Source organism: Monodon monoceros, unplaced genomic scaffold (assembly GCF_005190385.1).
Source record: "Monodon monoceros isolate NGI ecotype Baffin Bay Population unplaced genomic scaffold, NGI_Narwhal_1 Super_Scaffold_6, whole genome shotgun sequence".
NCBI classification, from domain to species: domain Eukaryota; kingdom Metazoa; phylum Chordata; class Mammalia; order Artiodactyla; family Monodontidae; genus Monodon; species Monodon monoceros.
In genome coordinates, this window is record NW_021703783.1 from 59,577,251 (window position 1) to 59,598,951 (window position 21,701).

The following is a 21,701-nucleotide window of genomic DNA, read 5'->3' on the forward strand; positions in this document are numbered from 1 at the left end:
AATCAGCTAGCACGTCCACCGGAACCCCTTACCTTGGGCATGACGAGGGAGAGGGGGCCGTCTTCGTAGTCCCTGCTTTGTCTCTTCGTGGCCGGCTCTTCCTCCTCCTGGGGCTTCCTCTCCTCCCCTAGGCGCTTCTGAACTGAGGGCGTGGCTGAGCGCTCTGCTGTGCCTTCCGAGCCCCTGCTGTCCCTCTCTGACCCTGACCCCGGGGACGGCGGCTCTTGCAGGTTCCCACACAGCATGAACAGTGAGGTGGAGGGCACGTACACCAGGGGCTGGCCAGCCAGCAGAGCTGGCTTCAGGCTCTCCGCGTCCAAGGTGGCAGAGGCGAGGGAGACACCTCCTTGTCCGTTCAGACCATTCTGGGCAGAGAAGGCCTGCAAGTCCGTTGGAGCCACGGAAAGTACTGGGTGGGCCAAGGCATTAACACAGTATTCTGAGTCAACAGAGAGGCCGGGGAAAGGAGCAGCGGCCTCCAGGCTGCTTGACGGAAGTATCGCTCTCTGATTGGCAAAAGCTTCTGCCCTGGAATAAAAGAAACAGAGTGGGACCCATCCAGTTACCACATTCTACCAACTCCCGACTCTTGCTTTCCTAAAGAGAGATGTACCAAAGCAGGAGTGAGAGAATACTGCTCAGGGTGCCGTTAAAGCGCACTCTCTGAGCCCGTGAGCTGACTCCAGAGGCAGATGACCATATCACCCGGATGGACGGTTACGGGCGGGGTAGGGGGATCTCAGGTGAGGGCTAATAGAGGCTCCTCCCCTGCCTCTCCCACAGCCAGTAGCCATCAGCTACCCAGCACATACCCCTTCCCAGGCACACAGATGCTACGATGACTAGCATAATAGGGTAATAATTTCACATAATTATTATAACACTAGCTACTCTCATCCATCCCCCCTGCCCCCGTTTACTAGGGAGGAAAACAAGCTCAGAGGCTAATCCACCCACTGAAGGTCACCCAGTGGGGCCTCACAGTCACTGTGAGAGATCCTGGGTAGATAACAGAGTCTAGGCCAGACATTGATTTAAAGGACATACCTAGTTTGTCTCAAATCCTCTGTGAGATAAATGAAGTGGGCAGTGAGTGAGGAAATAAATTTATCTACAAAATTATTTTCTGTCATTCTTGTCCCATTCTGCTGCATATTACTACAGAATTTTTAGGCAGCACACATTCAAAATTAAGTCCCCTCAATCTAGATTATAAACGATGTCTGGGCCTTTTATAAAGAAAAATTTCCAAATACTAGAAAGCATGTTTATATTTTTAGTATTATTTTGCAAGTAGATGAGGAAGACTCTTTTGAGACTCCTTTAAGGACTAGTAAATAGAGAACAGGGATTTCCCTAAACCTCTGTGAGGGAATCACTGAGAGCAATTTTGCCCACGTTCTCGCCCCCTCTGGTGCTGGGAATAAGCGGAGTGCACGGGGCTGCAGAGGTGAGTAAAGCTCTCCAACCACAGCCTCCCGGAACAAGTGATGGCTATCACTCAGCTCCATGAAACAACGTGCCCACGCTGATGGTCGCACCCACTGCCCTACCTCTGGCCGTTCACCTTCAACCTCCCCATCTCCACCAGTAAGATCACCGTCACCTGAGACCCAGGTGTTCTTTGTGATGCCTCTTTTCTACTTCAGTGACTCTTGCCGACTCACTGTCTTATACTGCTTTCCATTTCTTTCCATCCCCAGCTGACACGGCTCAGACCAGCACCACAGCAGACCAGAATGACTAGGAATGCTCTATTCTATGAGCTCCTAATCTGAAGCCCTTCTCTATTCCAAGCCCACCTGCTTAAAGCAGCCAGAATGGTCTTCTCCAGTGAACCTACAATAACTCTTTACCATCCATCTAATAAATCCAAACTCTTCAACTTGGCTTTCAAAGCTTTCTGCCAACTTGACCTACTTACCTCCAATATCCCAAGCTCTTCTTATAAATACTTCCTTTCATGATCCTATTTGGACAAATCATTAAGGCCAGACTAACCAGTTTATTTCCCCTCCACTCCCTGATCCTGGCTCAACAATCTGTTTCTTCCCATGTCTGGCATTATAAACCCCTCCTGTCTTCGCTTTAGCATTTCCTCTGCTTCCTCTGCTAATACATGATTTCCTTGAAAATCAGACCCCAAATCTGATTCAGCTCTGTCGCTTAATAGCATTGCGACCTTGGGCAAGTTACTTAACCTCTCTGGATTTCAGTTTCCTCTCTGTAAAATGAGGATAATAGTACCAACCTCAAAAGGTTGTTTTTGTGATATCAGATGAGATCATACACGTAAAACTTCAGGAATAGTACCTGGTAGTTCATAAACAACGTTAGCTACGATGATGACAAAGTGATTCATGGGACTATGATGTGTCATTTCTCAGTGTCACATTAGTAGTGACTTGTCTTTTCTCATTGTATTTGTCTTTTTATTTATCTTTTTCCTTGTAAGCTTTCATGGCCTAGGGGAATAAATTTTTCATACTTTTGTGTCCCTGATGCCACATCCTGCACAGTGTTGGGCACAAGGGGGAAACTTACAAAATTCTTAATAAACAAACGACTGACTTTTGAGCAGGACTGTTAAATTTTACCTTTTGATGGGTGGCATTTCAATTTAGTCAAAGTTAAGACTAGGAAATAGAAAAAAATACACTTGGAGTTTTTAAGACTACTTACTGTGAATTGTCTTCTAGTTTCTGTCTGTAGACAGCTGCCAGACTTCCGATTTCTAAGGAGTAGCCACCTGACCCTAAAAAGGAAAATGAAGGTCTAGTGAATATAGCAAGGGACTTATACACACCAATTATATACAGCAGGATTCATTATTCACAGCTCAGGGATTATAAGACTATCTCAAATGCATTCTGGTTTTGATTCAAATAGAGAAATGTCCAGAAGCTAGCTGTTAATGGTGAATGCAGGTCTCATCAAAGATTAGTAAGAAAACAAAACAAAGCAAGTATTGCTTTGTAAGTCTGATGAATTGCTGAGATGCATCAAACAGGCCAACCATGGCAAACCAAATGATCTTCAATCTTTTAAGGCCGGCTAGAATAATTTCAGGCATGGGGCTATGTTTATAACCTTGAAGTCACCAACTCTTTTACCCGCCCCCCCCCCCCCCAAATCATTTCACTTGAGGTAAGTGAATAAAACAGGCACAGCCTAGAGTCAGCTCACTTTAAAATGACAGTGCATGGGTCGGGCTGCAATTACATGGTGACTGATGGATTCCATGGATTAAGTAAAGGCAGATACCTTGTTTTTCTCTGTAAGGGCTGCTGGGTTCTGAGTTCACTTTCCTCTGGATCCTCTCAGAAGCCTGATCTGAGTTAAAGGAGCCATGTCGAGCAAGCTTCTGTTTTGCACATAATTGAATGTGGCCGTATGTTTCTCTTTTCAATTCTGGTAGGACAGATGCAGAAACATCCACTATTTCTTCATCTAAATAAATAAGAGAATTGGTAGTGTTGTTATACAGCTATAATTCAGGATAATTTTAGCCTTTTTAAGATATGGCTTTGAGGACCTGTCATTGTAATGGAGCTACCCTATAAATTAAAAGCTAAGACAATCAAAGGAATTTTATGAGCCTTGTGTCAAACCCTAATTTCTTTCAATGTATTGTACTAGTCCTTTTTAAAAGTTAGTGGATGACTTTAAAGTAAGACTGAATCCATATATATTCTAAAATTATCTAAACTGCAACAAAAGTAGAACAGGATGTTCTATAACCCAAATTAGAATGGACCTGACATTTTAGATGCTTTCTTTGGGCAGAGATATCCAAGAAAAACCCAATCATACTTAGCCGAACGTGCAGATTTAGAGATTTTAACATTAATTGAGCTCAGCCTCTTACGCCACAGCCCTAGGGCAATGAGTATAAGAACCTCTGTTTTCTATTATTATGCTTTATTATTTCTTTCTTATGCAGTAGGAGGCTCAGTTACTAAGTGACCAAAGGAATAAGGTCAGCAGAAACTTCACGGCTGATATGCTGCAGAACAGTGAGGATAATAGAAGGCTGGGCCTCGGAGGCACATTTTATGCTTAAATAAGCCTGTGTGAAATCAGGACAGAAATTTCTATACAGAACCAGGCCTATATTCTACAAAGAAATGACCCCTGTTGTTCAGATAGTCATTCCTACCCTGCTCATCTGTGCTATTTTTTTGTAAGTTCAAAGCATGTACATTCAAATTATAAGACTGATTTAATAAACTGAAAGGCCCAGCTAGACTTACATTTTCTAAAACACACAAATATTGAAAAAGAAAATCACCTTACAGTTTTCTTTTTCTTATAACAAAACCCCAACAGATGTTCTGTTTAGAAAATCCGAAGTTAAAAAAAAAAAATCAGAAGTTATAGAATCAAAAAGAAGAAAATGGGTCAAGATAGTAATGGATCATATCTACCCTCCTTCCTGAAACAAATAAAATATTGGACAAAATATATAAAACAATGGCTCTCAAGACACTGGACATCAGGACAGTGATCCCTTAGAGATCACTGGGAAGAACTTAACCCATATCCTCTCTGAATTCCTACCGAGCCAGTACTGCCATGTGTAGTGCTTAAGAGTTATCTAATTTTCAAATGTGTGCTAATTATACACCTTCAGTAGACGCTCATTAACCAACTGAAGTGCATAAAGCACTGATGTGGGTACCAGGGTGTAATCAAAGGCGAATAAAAACTGTGTCTGCCCTCAAAATTGTACAGCGGGGACAAAGCATAATATCACCAAGTACAATAGCATGATGCTAAACTGCAATCGTTTAGATGAGACACTCTGCTCTGGGTGATCAGAGAAAACTTCATGCAAGAGCTGATGTTTGAGTGACATCTTGAAGGTTGAGTAGAATATTTTTATGTTGAAAGGGGGAAGAGAGCTTCACAGGTGAAAAGACCGGGAGAAGCCAGAAGCAGAGGAATAGAAAGTGGCAAAGTTGTACACTTCACGCTGGCAGGGGCTGTATCACATATGTCTTTGAATCTCTCACGGCATTAGAACAGGCAAACCTCGGAGATATTGCGGGTTTGGTTCTAGACCACTGCAATAAAGCGAGTCACATGAATTTTTTGGTTCCCCAGTACATATAAAAGTTAGGTTTACACTATATTGTAGTGTGCAATAGCATCACATCTAAACAAACAATGTACATACCTTAGTTAAAATAATACTTTATTGCTAAAAATGCTAAGCATCACCTGACAACGCAGGGTTGCCACAAACGTTCAATTTGTGAAAAACACAGTATCTGCACAGTGCGATAAAATGAAGTATGCCTGTATAGTCCACGTGCAGTAAGTACTTGCTGGGTTGAATTAATTAGACTTGATTTTAAGTGGTTTCATCTAGTTCCTAAGTGAATAATGTGTTACAAATGAGGTAGAGAGCTATATCTTTTATAAGCCTGGGTTAAGTGCCGGAATTTATACTAAGACTAAAATTGGAAAGGTAACTTAAAAATAACTTTAATGGCTTTTTTCCAGGCAGCATAGCCATACATAAAGTAGCTGGCGCAGAAGGATCCAGTCCCCGGTTGTGCAAATATTACTTTTGAAGTAAGCAGAAGACAATACCCTCTTTTGCTCTAATTTAGTAAAATTATGACATTAGCAACTTTTTAAATAAATTACAAAAAAGGTGTTCATTACATCTATACTATATTTAGAAGCCATCTTACCACATATTAGTTTTGGGATAGTAATTGATATAATTTTTACATTATCTGGAATTTCAAAGAAAAACAATGTTTTATTCTGCTAATGCAGAAACAACCAGAGTTCAAAAGAAGTGTCATTTAAAAAAATTGAAAAAATTTTTCTTTTATGAAGTATCATTTTTAATCCTCAGTCCCAAACTTCCAGGAAAATGCAAAAGAGCTGTGATTTAATAGTTCCAGAAACTGCCAGGTTCTAAGTTATCTGTGTGTAAGCCAACCAGCATAACCATTTGTAGACTAAGGCTCATTGTTCCAAGACTGATGTCACTAGTCTAATTTTGAATGTGATGTGGGTGATGGGAAATGAAGGTGAAGATCAGTCTCACTGTGTGGTGGGTGTATGATTTGGAAAAGGAACTGGGGATTATACATAAAATGGTCCCTAGCAAAACCATGCCTTACCAGTGGAACTGAAATCCACAGGCCCAATCCACTTGAAGGCGGGTTTCCGGCCTCGCTCTTCTGTTACATGCACTTTCTTTATCAGTGCCAAGCTGGTCAGAACATTGGCTATGTCATAGAGGCGTCGTACCTTTGCTAGAAGATATAAAGACAGTTGCGGTCACGCCATACATTGGTCAGCAACACCATTACGTTTTAGTTTATGTGACAGGTCACTTTCTAGCCACCATATATAAGCCTCTAGCAGAGAGCAGTGGGGTAGCGTGAAGAGACCAGTGGCTCCGGCGTGAAATCACCCAGGATTTATGTATCTGATGACACTACTAAGGGAAGGTCACTGTGTTCTCCCATTTCCACAACTTCACACCTCGTACAAGAGGAACCTGGTGACAGGCCAGGATCGCTGTGATTGCAAACGTACCAAGAGAGGGAAATGGGCTGTAATGAAAGGCTTAGGAAATGTAATTCTGATCTGTGGCTCGTCAAAAGCTTGCCTGGAGTTTCTTCCAGCAGGAGGTGGTGGCACCTGCTCCATCAGGCAGCTAGGCTGTGAAAATGACAGGGATTCCCCAGAGCTTCCTGAGAGGCTGCACTGCTGGGCACACAGACTGTCTAGGGCTCAAGGTTACGAGGTATGACTGTGCTGAAGACAGGCAGCGCCTCACCTTTAATCCCAGTGTTCTGGCCACCCAGCGGGGGAGGGGTGGGATGGGCATTCCCTGAGCCTGAAGAGGTTTTGTGAGAGACATGTGAAAGTACAGGGATTGGGGGAGAAATTCAGAGGGGTGGTAACACATTAAACAGGCAGGATGATGCCCACAAAGTAAGTTCTACTAAAGAAATCAACGTATAGGTCGGAAACCTACTTGAACTTAGGGCTAGGATCAAGCAAAGGGCTTTGATTACCGACCAGAAACATCAAGCATTCACCCCAGATGCCATAGTCTTCCCAATCCTGATAGAGCTGGATTTTATCTAGTCATTTCTCCCACAGGGTGGCTATACTTCTAGCTGGAAACAAACAAAAAAAAGCTAGAGAATGTTCAGCTCATGGTTTCTCAGGGCTTGAATGAGCTACCAGGAGCCAGGGGCCTTTGGCTCAGGACCCAGGTTTGATGGAAAAGGAAGATGCACGGGGTGTGAAACTTGGAAACACTTTCCTCGTCCAGCAGCCATGTCCCACCACCCCTATACCCTACCCTGCTCATTCCTCTGGTTCTTACCTGTAGACAACTTTCATGTCCACCCATCAGAAGAGTATGCAGGGGGCAAGGAAAGAAGGGAAAGAAAACTCAGACATTCCGTCTTGGATGCAGCGATACTAAAGAGAAATGCAAAGCCTCTTACATCCTCCCTGACCTGCATTTGTGGGATGCCATTCTGCTTCTACCATCCACTCTGCCGGGGAAAAGGCATCGGACAGAACTTTCACAGGAATTCTGGTATGTGACCAGCTTACCTCTCACAGCACCAAGAACCTTTATGAAGGCAGGAAGGAGTGCACGTCTCAAAAAAATAATAATTTTTTAAATCTCTGAGGCAGCAAACATCAGCATATGACATCCCACTCTTTCTGTGCTAATAAGTGGATTTAGGTGAAGATGCTTACTTTTAAATTTACTGTGATCCGGCGTATCTTGGCTTTCTTCTATCAGTATTTTGGCAGCCACGTCAAGAGTAACAATCTTGGTTTTGGAGACCAGAAACAGCATGACAAACTTCTGGCTCATAATTCTCAGAGACTTATCTTTTCTACTGTTTGCAGATGCTACAAAGGGAATAAAACAAAAGCGTCAAAACGTAATTTACCACAAGAGAGACTGTACTTCTAGTTTGCCAGACCTATCTAACTGTATCAGCAGATGGAAACATCACTCTTGTTACAGTGATCAGCGGAAGTCTGTTGGACACACATCATAAAAAGATGGTTCACAAAGAAATAAGACAGATTTTCTTGTGGGTCATAAAGCTACAGTAGGTATAAATTCTGAAATGCTTTATATTCATACTTCATTGAAAAGAAGCCATGAAGTAGTTTTCCTGAAGCAGTTTTGGAAAAGATCAAAGTAGAGGGATAAAAGGATAGAGTTAGGGACCAGGAACTATTTTCAGAACATCAACTCTTCCCTCAATGGCAAGGTCTCCACTTTTATGTCTCTGAGCCCACAATAGCTAGACTGTACCCTCCACATAGTAGGCATCCACCTCTTCCATTGCTTTTCAGAAATAAGTGAAGAAATAAACAATAAGTAAATAGGAGACACTGATTAGATGTGTGTTGCCATAGATGGCAGGCAAAACATCGCCGACAGATGGCTGTCTCCTCTGGTTATGAGGATAAGAACTGGCTCATAGGGTGGAATTAAAAGGCATGAGGTAGTAAATGGAACGAAAGCCAGGCCCACCCTTCCATTCCTATTGCTTATAAATGCAAGTGAAATGTTAGGGATACCTGCACTTTATTATCTTAGCAAGGAGCAGCAGGGTGAGAATGCAGATCAATGGTTAAAGGAGGGACAGCATAAATATAAGCTGGAAGGGGAAGAACAATGTAATATAAGTAAAAAAAAAATCTGCATCAAATAAAGGTTGTCCATCTTTCTAATCAGTATTTTCTGCTAATGGGGTTCTTTTCTAAGTCATCTACTCCAGTATATAATTAAACAAATAGGATCCTTTGGAGAGAGAAATTCTTTCCAAGTAAATTTTCCTTAAAGGCTCACAAGCAGGAATCAGCATGGGGCTGTCAATCTGAAACGGGAGCGCTGTTCGAGATCTACGGTCCAAACACACCAAATACCAAGTGAAACTGCTACTAGACAGTTTTTCAGTGAGGTTGAGTGGGCAGCCCAGCCGGGAAGCCATCTGTCTCCCTGTCTTCAGGAGAGAGAATAAGAGGACATTTCCCTCCAGGGTGGTCCATTTGGTTCCTCCCATCTTAGCAGTGACTCTCTTCAGAAGACACCATTGCCCTCTCCCTGCCATTACTCGTGTGGGTACCGTGGACTCACAAGAGGGATAGTCCGGTTCAGAGAAATCCAGTAACTGTGGATCCTGGGAATCTGGACAGCCATCTCTTTTGCGTTCCCCAAATTTATAATCCATCAGGTCGAGCTCTTTCTGTTGGAGGTGGGCCATCTGCTCTTCGTATTTCTGCTCCTCTCCTAGCCTCTGGAGGTTCCTCAGGGTTTTGGGCAGGCTGTGCCGTCCGTGCCAGCCGTACTGATTCTTGGCCACCCGGCTGACCAGATGCAGCGACTCCAGCACATTCACAATGTCGTAGATGCGTCTCCTTTCAACGCCTGTTTGAAAAAGAGAAGCCAGCCATCATCATGCCGACCAACATTTTTGAGTATAAAGTCCTTGAAGGCTTGGACCTTGTCTGTGGACTATTTTGTGTGATACTCTGCCCAGCAAATATAATTGCTCAACAAATTCATACTATATGAATGCAAGCAAAAGAAATTTTTTTCTTCTTGGGATCCAACTCTCGATAAGATCTAGGATAAACATCCACCTTGAGATGGATGACAGTTCCATCTGTATTATATAAATAGTAGAGCAACTTTCTTTGGACCTGTTAGGCAAACCACATGAACATTTCAGTGCGTTAAAACTGGTGGGCTTCAGCAACACACGTCACAGTAATAAATGCTTGATGAATGTTGGATGGTTGATTTTGACTTGTAATCCTAGCTATACAGACTATAGAACTGTGTCCAGTAACTGTTAACTCATTATTGGACCATATTCTCCTTTCCTGGAGTTTGAATGATGTGAAAAAATTACTTGTTAATTCTCTTAATGGCCAGTAAGGAAAACAGATGGTAAATATTTTGTTTCCCATTTTGCACTGGCAACTCAGGAGTCAAGGGCTTGGGCACCCTTCTCAAGTTGCTGGAGGAAGCTAGTGCCAGGGCTGGAACAACGTACAGGCCGCCCTCTGCTCATCACACCTGTGGACAACTCTCCCTGGGCTCCCATTCACTGTATCCTGCCAAACAGCCCATTAATAAAGCACAGAAACTCTAGCAGAGGCTGACCATCCAGTTCATCAATTCCCTACCCACTTTCCCAACACTCCCTAAATAGCCAGGATTACGAGCAGTCTATTGAATTTACTAAAAATATTTACGCTGGTTAAGTGCGGGGGCTTCAGGGTCAGACTGCATGAATTGGAATCCCTGCGTTATCCCTTACTGGTCGGGTGAGCCTGGGAATTTACTTAATCTCTCTGTGCCTTAGTATTTATCTCATAAAATGATGAGCATTAAATGTGATCATAAACTTAAAGGGTTTCTGACAGGTGTTAATTTATCTACTCTTTGTTATGTTATTTGGTAAATATCAGAACTTCCTGCGTGGCACTGGAGATACCTAAAATTCCTGCTAGCATAAGAGGTGACAGTAGAAACAGATTTTTAAATCTTCCATCTTGACTCATCCTGTTATGCAATAGGCCCTTAGGCTTTGGGGACTCAACTGGCCCTTTGTGCTCTCACCTAAGTATCCGTAACAAAAGCCTCCAGGCATCTCTCAGAAGACTGGCCCAGCTACAAAAATGCCTTCTTTCTCTTCACTTGCCAAGAGCTGTTCTATAATCAGGGCAGACTTGGTGCACATAGCTCTTGGCCTTTCAAAGATTTAACACAAGAAATAAACCAGGTTACAATGAAAACTGTGGAGCTGAGAGGAAATTCTACCCCATGCATGAAGAGGCATTTTGCAGTCAGAACATTTCGGCTCATGACCTGGAAAGGCTCTTCACTCTCAAAAGCTCAGGCTTTGGTGCCAGATGCCTGCTGGAAGGTGTTGGCCAGAGCAGTCAGTAGCCCCTTGTCCGGATCTGCCTGGCTCCTCATTCCAGTCTGTTTTCATATATTAACACATCTTGTTGAGAGTGGAACGTTACAAACCTTCCCATTAGAAATGTCATGTGAATGCAACTGAGACAGCCCAGGGCCAGCCATATGTCTGGCTGTTTTGTTATTCTGTATTAGACACAAGCTGCTAAGTCTCCATCTAGTGGCTAGACATCTCAAGAAATAAAGGAAGATTTGGACAACTAAGAGAGGAAGATGATGCTTGCTATGCACCGTAAGTGTTCAGAAGGTGGTGCTGGCAAAAGCCCATAGGCAGCTACTTGCCTGAATAATCACTCACCTTTGCAATCTGGACTAACTGTCCACTGGCTGGGTGCACCTAAACTTCCCACGTCACAGGTCTCAAGTCCTGCAGGTAACTCTGGGGCTTGCTCTGCCAGGAAAGTCTTCCCTGGCATTGAGCCTTCTTTTTCTTTTGTATTCAAGGCAATCCGATTAATCGTAGGCATGGCATTAGTTATGCCCTTGAGGATTTACCAATTGTTACCATGCTTCCCTTATGCCCCATAGAGCTTATCAAGAGCATCTCAGCCCAATAAGTAGTTTCCCAGGCTGTGTAACTTTCCATTTACTGAAGTCACTCCCAGTTCTTTAACCTCTTATCTATAATATCAGTATCGAATCTACATGAGGCCAGAAACTGGGAATGAATGCAATTTGAATGCTTTGCACATCGTTGGTTAAAATATGGTCTTAAAGCTTGTGACCTGGGATAGAGCAGGAGTTTAGACTCAATCCCAGGAGATGGTTACCCCTGAAACAGCTTCTAGGAAGGGACTCCATTTTTACGATCTCACGTGAAGAGAGATGGCAGGTTCATCTGGCAGGTCTTGGAAATTGTGAGACAGCAGGAAGCTGTTGCAAAAATCTTTGGCATTCTGTTCCAGGCGGTTATAACATGGGGATTTACAGCCCATATGAGAGTAGGATCCCACTCTTCTGTCCTCCCTGGGACCTGTAATGTAGCTTTCCAACATCTAATCTTTTGTCTTTTGCACTGATATCAGTGCAAGGACTCTTGATGTGGCCTGGGTATATGGAGGAAGGTGGCTTCGTGAACCCCAATGAGAAAGACATCGTACAATCTGTTGTTTTACCCTCATCTTCTTTTTTTAAATTTATTTTTGGCCGTGTTGGGTCTTTGTTGCTGAGCGCAGGCTTTCTCTAGTTGCGGCGAGCGGGGGCTACTCTTCGTTGCGGTGCATGGGCTTCTCACTGCAGTGGCTTCTCTTGTTGGGGAGCACGGGCTCTAGGCGCGCGGGCTGCAGTAGTCGTGGCACGAGGGCTCATAGTTGTGGCTCGCGGCTCTAGAGCGCAGGCTCAGTAGTTGTGGCGCACGGGCTTAGTTGCTCCACGACATGTGGGATCTTCCCGGACCAGGGCTCAAACCCGTGTCCCCTGCATTGGCAGGCGGATTCTTAACCACTGCGCCACCAGGGAAGTCCCTACCCTCATCTTCTTAAGACTAGTTTCCAGACCCGGTTCCTCAGCTATGTCTACACCAAGCCTCTGTCCAGCTGGCTCACCTTCCCCTTCTTCGTTCATTGCTACCAATGCCAGAATACTGTATTCTACTTCCGGGTTCTAAAATGGCTCCCCGTCAAAGCCCTCTGCTTCCTCCTAGCTGTAGAGGATCACAGGATGGCTTGAAGATGGTGGAGGGGGTGGGGGGAGTACCTCTAATGAGAGCTGAGTAGAAACTGTTCCATGTAGCAATAAGAGTAAGCCAGGCTCTGAGTTGGGCATGTTACTGACATCATCCCCAACTTTTCTAAGTTTCTGCAAGGTAGGTGCTATGGTCCCTAGGCTGTAGTTGAGAAAAGAATAATTAACTTTTTAAAGCTCTCACAGTCTATAAATTAGAGAGCCGGGCTTGAAATCCAGCTCTGTCTTACTCAAAGTACAGCCCATGGTCTTCCCATCACAACACACTGGTTCCTCATTACCTCAATTTCCAGCAAATAAAATCTTTTTAGCCATCAGTTTGAATAATTCAGAGTGATAATCATCTACTGGGTCACATTCTTTGGGCTACGGGAAGATATAGAACTAATAAACAAACTAAAAATATACTCTATCATAAAGCCTACTGGGCTGATTTCTTCGAGCCTTTTTTTCCCCTGTATGCAAACCCTCCTAATCTTTTAAGGGGACACTCTGACATCTTCAAATCATGTGATTTCTACTTATTTATTGTCAACAGTATGTTCATTCTGAAACCAACTGCAATCCACGTCCACTAGGAGTCTCTATTCTGAATCGGCAGTCTGCATATTTATAGTCCAGACACCACTGCACATTACACACACCCACGCCATGTGAACACGTGTATTCCTCTTTGTTATAAGGCTTAGCTGTTTGAGTTATATCCAGATGTGCTTTTACTAGTTGGGCAGACTTGCTGTGAAGGTCACAGTATAGGGCTTCAAACATAATGCTCTTGCTTTCAAATCGTGCTTTATAACAAAAATAACACCAGTTCTGAACTCTTTGAAGCATTTTAAAAAATAAACAGAAGGATATTTCTAAATATCTTTTGAGTCTATCTGAAATAACATGGGATTAAGATATTAGATATTAATTTGTAATGTGAGTCTTCTGTAAACATATTTTTTAAGCTTAAAAAAACCAAATATTTGTTTGACCCTCAGGCCTAAAAGGCTCCCTGGAATTCTATGCATAATGATGATGACAGAAGAAAAGCTCTACCTGCTCCTCTGTCCTCACTCTTTTTTTTTTTTTTTTTTTGCGGTACGCGGGCCTCTCACTGCTGTGGCCTCTCCCGTTGCGGAGCACAGGCTCCGGACGCGCAGGCTCAGCGGCCATGGCTCACGGGCCCAGCCGCTCCGCGGCACGTGGGATCTTCCCGGACCGGGGCACGAACGCGTGCCCCCTGCATCGGCAGGCGCACTCTCAACCACTGCGCCACCAGGGAAGCCCCTGTCCTCACTCTTTTGAGGGTCAGCTCTTTACTTAGTAAAGGAGGTGATCTGAAGCCTTTGGCTTGCCCGAGGAATCAACTTCTCACCGTAACTGGAGACAGGCCTCCAGGTGATCCCACAATACATACCGAGACTGACAGCAACTTCATCTAGGGAGATGGTAGTTTTCTCAGTTGACAGTGGATAACTTGGATAGCGAGCTAGAAACTTCTGGCACAGGAGTCCTAAACTTTTCTGTTTTCTGCTTGGCCTTTGCTTTTCAAATTCGTCCACAGCACTGTCCCCAACAACATCAAGCTACAGAGGGCAGACAGAGGGAGGGGGGAAATGTCACAGTTAACATCTTAACAGAGAAATTGCAATGGGTGGTATTGGCGAGTGGAGGGGAACATCTAAATCCATACCATCCTAGATTCTGGTTAAAATGCATTTCCTAATCTAATTTTCTTAACATTTTACCTATTGCTTTCTCTGAACTGAACTTTTCCTCCTTTGTGATTTGAGGCTGAGTCTACTGTTTAAAATAAAAAATGAACAATGCAGTCATTTATAGGTTGCTACAGCCTTGATTTATAGGTTGCTACACCCTTGCTACTAGTGTGCTTGTTAGACTGAGATCAGCGTCACCAGGAGCATGTTAAGAGGTATAAAACCTCAGGCCTCACCTCAGACCTGATGTATCAGAATCTGTCTCTTCCTAAGATCCTGTGTAATTCCTATTAACGTGAAAATTTGAGATGTACTTGCCTGCAGTGTGTCACCAAACTCTTTATTTTTCACAATTTACCAAGGGTTGATGGAACTGAACGGGGGAGCTAAATCTTATTCTTCCTTATTCTTTCGTATTGTAAGTACATTAAACTAGTGTCCTTGTCTTATCAACTCACATTTGAAAAAGGGTCAGTTCAAGCCCTAAGAAAAACTTTTTTTTTAAAGTATAGATATGCTGCTTATTCAGTAGCTCTGGTTCCCTACAGGACAGGTAATTTAAAGATGATTTAACTTTAAAGCCCCAAACCAACGAACTGAACATACGTGAGAATGATAAAATTCCCCAAGTCAAAAACATTTAGATTAATATTACCCTTAAAATCAAAGCAAAAATTATAATTCATGGCAGCATTAAAAAAAATCCAAATTTCTTCATTAAATCAAAATTATTAAATATCATTGCTTAAAAAAATTATCATTTAAAAATGTGTACTGGTGAAGACAGTATCATACAGAAGAAAAGAAAGCATTCATTATGAAAAATGAGATATAGAATAAGAGTTCCACTTCAGCTGTAAATAAATAAAAAGATTAAGTGGAGTACTGCTTTTGACTCAATAGTAACCGAAAAACTGAGAATTCTGTGACTTTTTAATAATCAGGTAAACATTTTAAAATTCTATGAAAGGTCTTAGGAGCACAGCCTGTTTACCTGCAGACAGTCTGTAAATGCATCATCCTTGTTCTCAATGGGCCTGAACAGTCCTTTTTTCTTCTCTCGGTCTCTTATGTCTGGGCTGGCAGCACTAATGAGCATCTTCAGGTTAGCGGTGGGTGTCCATGGTTCTGCTTGCTGTCTGTCGACAAGCTTAACAGGAGTGATGGGATTTCTTTCTGGAGTGAAGATTTTTTGTTTCGATAAGTCAATTGGTTCATTTTTTATTGGCGTCTTTGGGGCCATCCTTGAGCGATCAACAAATATATTTTCCTATTTTAAAAAAGAGACCTTTTAGCGAAAATGAGAAAGGGCAGGTATCAGCTAACAGTACACTTTATTCCCATTATTCACTAAGTCATGAAAATACAAACAGACCTATACGTTCAGGGCTGAAAAGTATCAGGATAGGTAGGACTAATGAAAATAAACAGAAGGATCCATGGGAACCGACGAGTGGCTGCTACTCCCTTTAAGCATGTTTTTCACGGCACCTCTGTGAAAGAAGTCATGAGTGTTATGCGTCGCTGGTGGATGCTTGGAATAGGCGGGGATGATAATAAGAGCAAATGTGGGTTGAGCCCATATTGCTTCTAAGTGACATATTTTTTTAAACACTACTTACGAGTTTGCACTAGTGAAGAGCAATTATGCTTTTGTTCAATGTTCACCAGGGCTAATAGAGCAATTACCAGGACAGAATAATGGAAGGGCATCCAACAAAATGCCACGTTTCAAACCACCCAGCTATCTAATGTCACTCCCCCAGAGCAGTGCTTCTCAAACTACCCCTGGTTAAGGACCAGGGTTTTTCACAGACTGAAAACTCCCAGAGACTGATACATGGTCTTACTTCATAGGACTCATGCAACTCCCATCACATGTGACTCTCTTGAGTTTGCCACTCAACTTGACCTGCAGCTTGTTCGACAAGAAGAGACCACTGAGCACAGGTTTAGATGTCACAGGGGCCAGATCGACTGAATGACTGTAGAGGTTTCTAAGTGCTGAACTCTCAAGTTCTGTTCGCAATGTGTTGCAGCTTGGTAATAGTTTGTGGCCTAGCACCTTCCCCCAGACTCTTTGAGTAGATTATCTTAGATAATTAAAAGAAAAGATTAATGATGGGTTCATTAATCCATTAAGAAAAAGGACTAAGTACACACAACTCGCGTTTGGAATTACTAAATTACCGAAACAAATTTCTTTCCCCTAAAATAAGTTTTTGCCATTCAAACCCAGAAAGATTCTGCTCTTCCCATAGTTGAACTCACCTCCAGGTAATAGTGCCTTTACGTAATTAGGAAGGTGGATGAATTACATATTTGTCACTCCCTTTCCTGCACACAATATCACTCTATAGATTATTGCATGCTTGGATTTTGGCTGAACAGTGGTTTAAAAAAAAGTGTTTTCCTATAAACGAGCAACATATGAAGAAGGAAAAAGAATTGTTTGGGATGGACTTCCCTGGTGGCGCAGTGGTTAAGAATCTGCCTGCCAATGCAGGGGACACAGGTTCGAGCCCTGGTCCGGGAAGATCCCACATGCTGCGGAGCAACTAAGCCCGTGCACCACAATTACTGAGCCTTCGCTCTAGAGCCTGCGCGCCTAGAGTCTGTGCTCCACAACAAGAGAAGCCACTGAAATGGGAAGCCCGCACACCACAAGGAAGAGTAGCCCCCGCTCGCCGCAACTAGAGAAAGCCCGCGCGCAGCAACGAAGACCCAACGCAGCCAAAAATAAATAAATAAAATAAATAAATTTAAAAAAACTGTTTGGGAGAAACTGGAGTTTGCGGTAGCAGGCCAACTCTTGTTTTCTGGATCAGCAGAAGCTGCAGCTAGCCATGGTGAGGTTCTGTCCTAGGGTAGCAGGAAAGGGGTGGAGATGGGGGTGACGATTTCTCGCGCCACTGCCGCAGTAAGCATCCAGCCTGAGGCAGTGCATCTATTCACACCTCTTAACAAATCCCTACTAGTATACAATTCTGATGAAGTCTTCTACAAGGGAACTCTCAAGGGAAAGTCCTGAGTGCATATTATGTGCTACACATGATACCTGTTTCATGCACTTTACACCTATTAACTCCTCATCCAATCCTGTAACCGAGGTAGTAGTATTTTTCTAGCCTGCAGATGAAGAAACTGAGGCACACAGAGGGTGCCTTGCCCAAGGTCACATACAACCTCATTCAGTATAAAAGTCATTGGTAAGGCAAGAAATAGCTGACAGCAGAAGTTTCCAAAATTCTGCATCTAGAAGTAAGCTTGTCCTGGGTGTGAATTGGGAGGAAGTTATCTTTTTCGCAGCTCCAACAAAAGGTGTCCAGCAGGCCACAGGTCCCCACTAGCCTCTATGGAGAGGCAGCATGGGAAGCAGTTCTGCGTGTGGGCTGGTAGGGCCAGCTTACCGGCCTCTGCTACTTATCAGCAGGGTGAGAGCAGGCAATTCCCTTCTCACTTTAATTCTCTCAACTGAAAATGAAGTTCATAAAAACACTGATCTCCAGAGTTATGAGAATAGTTCCTGGCATATAGTGAACACTCAATAAAACTTAGCTATTCTCTCTCCCCCCGCTCCATTTCCTGTTCTTTATTACCATCCATCCTGGCCCTCAGAGCTAATATAACATAGCACACTGTACTGCTATTTAACTCCCTGGGCATGTGTCTTGTCTCATTGACGAGACTGTGCGCTTCTGGAGGTCAGGGAGCTAGTTGCACACGTCCCATTCCTCACAGTTTTTGGCACAATGCCTTCCCCTTCGCATGTGCTCAAGGAACACAGGACCTTGATTATCTAGTTATTTCAAAAGGTATCCCAACGGTGGAGGGTGTGTCCTAGGCTTGTTGAGGTGCAGAGATTCATCCTTCTTCTCCACGGCCCTCATGGTACCTGTCCTCCCAGGAACACTGAGCTCCTACTTTTTCCCTACCAAGGAGCAATTCAGATGAATTATTTCCTCCAGCACTTTGACATATTTTCACTACAGTTTAAGTAATACTTAAAGTAGGAGGGGAGTTACGTCACATGGTAGGTTACGATCGTTATCACACCTCTACTCAACAGAAAAAAATGCCAAGCAAATTGTTTTCTGAGGTTTCAGGTGGGCAGAAAGTCAGCCGCAATCTAATCACATCCTGATCCATCCGTCTGTCTGTCCTGCAATCCTGACACTGTAGAAGGCAAAGGAAAGGGGATTGGAATGAGAATTCAGAAACAGAGCGGTTTTTGACTCCACTCTATATCTTTCTGATACTGCACAAATTGTTCGTTTTGTCTGGGCCCAAGTTTCCAGATCTTTGAAATAAGGGGTTCAGACCAAATTATATATCTCCAAGGCTTTCCAGCAAGGCTACCCAGCCATGTGGTGGACACTGGGATGCACCTGGCTCACTTCTGGAATGAATGACTCATTTCCCCAGCTGCTGGAGTAATGCCAATAGTAAGCTTCTTCACGCTTTGGCTGAAGAGGGCTGACTCATCCGGGATCACACGCCTTCCCGAGAGGCCGGTACTGTCCTCAGTGGCTGGGAGAGGTAGCATTGACCTGTAACAGCTTGGTCCCCTTACCCCGACTCAGGACTCCTCTGAGGGGTCGTCCCAGAACTCCCTATGGGGTAAACCCAACTTCCACTGAGACTGTTCTGAAGCTCTGCTTCTCCCTCTGTCTAATTCTGCTGCCTTCCCTTCCCTTAAATGGGCTCCCATCCCCAGGGCGCTCCCTAATAAACCACCTGCATACTAATCTTCCACGTGAGATCTGCTTGCCGGGAAGTCAAGCTGCAACACCCTGGAAACCACCTCTTCAGTTAGAGGGGACCTGGAGAGAGTCCCCAGGAAACGGGTTCTCCAGTTCTCATGTGCAAATGGAGGTGATGCGCCTTGGCTTACCTGCCATGCAGCTGCTGTGAGGATTAGATCAGATAATGAGAGCGAAAGCAGTTTGTAGTCTGTGAAGTGCTGTGCAAATGTTCATCACCACCATCATCATTATTATTTATTATACCAGCATTATGACTGAGCTGTAAGCTGACATGGAAAGGACCTGGTAATTAGAAGATCTTGGTTCTAGTCTTGCTTCTGTCTCAGATACAGCTTTAATCATGGTACCTCAAATAGTACATAGACGTCAGCCTGTTCAAGGCCCTTGGTGACATTTTGCCAACCTCTTTTCCGGTCCCATCTCACGCACGTCCCACATTTTGTCCAAACAGTCCATCGTTCTTCTTCAAACCTGCCCCAAATTTTATCACACCTGAGCCGTTGCTCACACCATCACGTTGACTCTAAAGCCGTGGGCTAAGCTTTGCCCACTGAAACCCGACCTGCTGTTTAAGACTCATTGCAAATATGACAGGCACGTCAGGAGGCGTCTCCTTCTAGCTATTGACTAACAACTCTCCTTCCCTTCAGAGCACACTTTCCAGAATTAGTAATCCACATGGAGGGCTTTCCCCTGCCTGTCTCCCAGGGGTTTCCTCAAACCACCAGTCTGCTCTGATCCACTGCTCTCACTTCGGTCATCTGTCAGTCGACAAGTCAATGGCAAAATATTGCACTTGACCTCACTGCAACGGTTAAGACTGTTGACTGTTTGCTTTATAAAACTCTCAGTCCTTCTGAGCTACCACTTTTTGCTCTCTTGGTTCTCTTCTGACTGTTCCTTCTCAGCCTCCTTCACGGGCTCCTCTTTTTCCACTCTTAGAAACTTGGCCCTCCACACCTCCCTGTTTGCTCTCTCCAGGGCAGCTCACCCACTCATGTACAAGGCTTTAAAACCAACCTGTATGTTGTTAATTCCCAAGTTTGTATCTGGCTAGGACTTTCTGTGAATTCCCAGATCAGGCAACCAACTGCCTCTTGTACATATTTATTTACCTGTAATCACACGGGTACAAATATATGCTTCAAGTTGAACTCACCTTCTTTTTTAACCACTCCCAAAAGATGAATGACCTTCAAAGAAAACCCATGCCCGCTAAGTCTAGGCGTGTCCCCAAATTTACCATGCTGATTTACTTCTTTACTAGTTTCCTTCCTCTCTACTTGCCTAAGTCTTAGCACTCATCCCTTCAAGCCCTAGCTCAAGTGTTATCTCCTTCACAAAGCCCTCCCAACAGCTCAATCCTTGTTGTCCACCGCTTCATCCCAAACCATCCTTTTTCTACTTTTGTCATTCCTAAATGCACTGTAGACAACTGAAGAGGAGAGTCTTGCTTATAATCTCACAACTTGGGCACAGTAAGATTGGGTAATGGCGTTGAAAACTCCTCTATGTTTTAAAGAAAAGTTTCTCCGTGAGTGGTAAGAAGATGCATGCCTACCTGTAGACCTTGAGCAATGAAGATCAGACAGTCAAGAAAGATAAGTCCTCTAAATGCCGACTGACCCGTAGGATACTGTTCCAGGCACCCACCAGAGGGTTTCAAGAAGTACCACTAGCTTCTTGCCACTCTGGAAACTTTGAACATTTCTTGAATGTCCACAGCACATATACTCATATAGATTCTGCCTATAATGACCGTCTTACTCCTTCTTGTTTCCTTATAGTTGAAGTCCTCAGCCCAGATATTACCTCTGTGAAGCTTTCCAACTTTCCCTAGACTCCCCATGAATTTCTTTCTTAATCTTCTGTTCTGCTGGGGCACTTGGTTCCCACTCCTATAGCTCTTACCAAATCACAGTCTAGTTGGTTAGTTTTACATCTCAGTCCCTGAAAGTGTCTCAGGTAACCGAGGGCCAGGCCTGCATCATATTCATCTTTGGGCTGTCAGTTCAAATGAGCAAGGTGTGGGGCTTCCCTGGTGGCGCAGTGGTTGAGAGTCCACCTGCCGATGCAGGGGACACGGGTTCGTGCCCCGGTCCGGGAAGATCCCACATGACGCGGAGCGGCTGGGCCCGTGAGCCATGGCCGCTGAGCCTGCGCGTCCAGAGCCTGTGCTCCGCAACGGGAGAGGCCACAACAGTGAGAGGCCCACGTACCGCAAAAAAAAAAAAAAAATGAGTAAGGTGTGAACAGTATGGGTTGCTGGGTGCTTTACAGACACCCAAAGAGGAGAGGCTACTTATTAATTTCAATTTATGGAAGAAAAAAATAGGCTTAGGGAAGCTAGGAGACTTATTAAACCGCTGTACCCCCAGCCCCTGAAACGTAAATATTTGTTGAAACACTGAATAAATATATTTATTTGAGGTTATGAAGCTAACAAATGGTAAAGCAGGAAATCAAACCCAGATCTCTCTGACTCCAAATCCCACGTTCTCGGCAGCCCTAGAAATCCTCCTTCCTTTACTTCACAGC

At 43.8% G+C, this 21,701-nt stretch overlaps 1 protein-coding gene across 1 annotated transcript in view; it reads right to left on the bottom strand.

The window, feature by feature from the left end:
- Positions 1–21,701, bottom strand: part of E2F7 (E2F transcription factor 7) — a 30,079-nt gene that overhangs the window by 5,906 nt on the left and 2,472 nt on the right. The window contains exons 3-10 of the mRNA XM_029206143.1: positions 15,392–15,667; positions 14,097–14,265; positions 9,155–9,445; positions 7,753–7,911; positions 6,144–6,278; positions 3,265–3,450; positions 2,683–2,755; positions 33–528 (exon numbers count right to left, since the gene is read on the bottom strand). Of these exons, the coding sequence (XP_029061976.1) occupies positions 33–528; positions 2,683–2,755; positions 3,265–3,450; positions 6,144–6,278; positions 7,753–7,911; positions 9,155–9,445; positions 14,097–14,265; positions 15,392–15,667 (1,785 nt within the window). The remainder of the gene's footprint in view (positions 1–32; positions 529–2,682; positions 2,756–3,264; positions 3,451–6,143; positions 6,279–7,752; positions 7,912–9,154; positions 9,446–14,096; positions 14,266–15,391; positions 15,668–21,701) is intronic.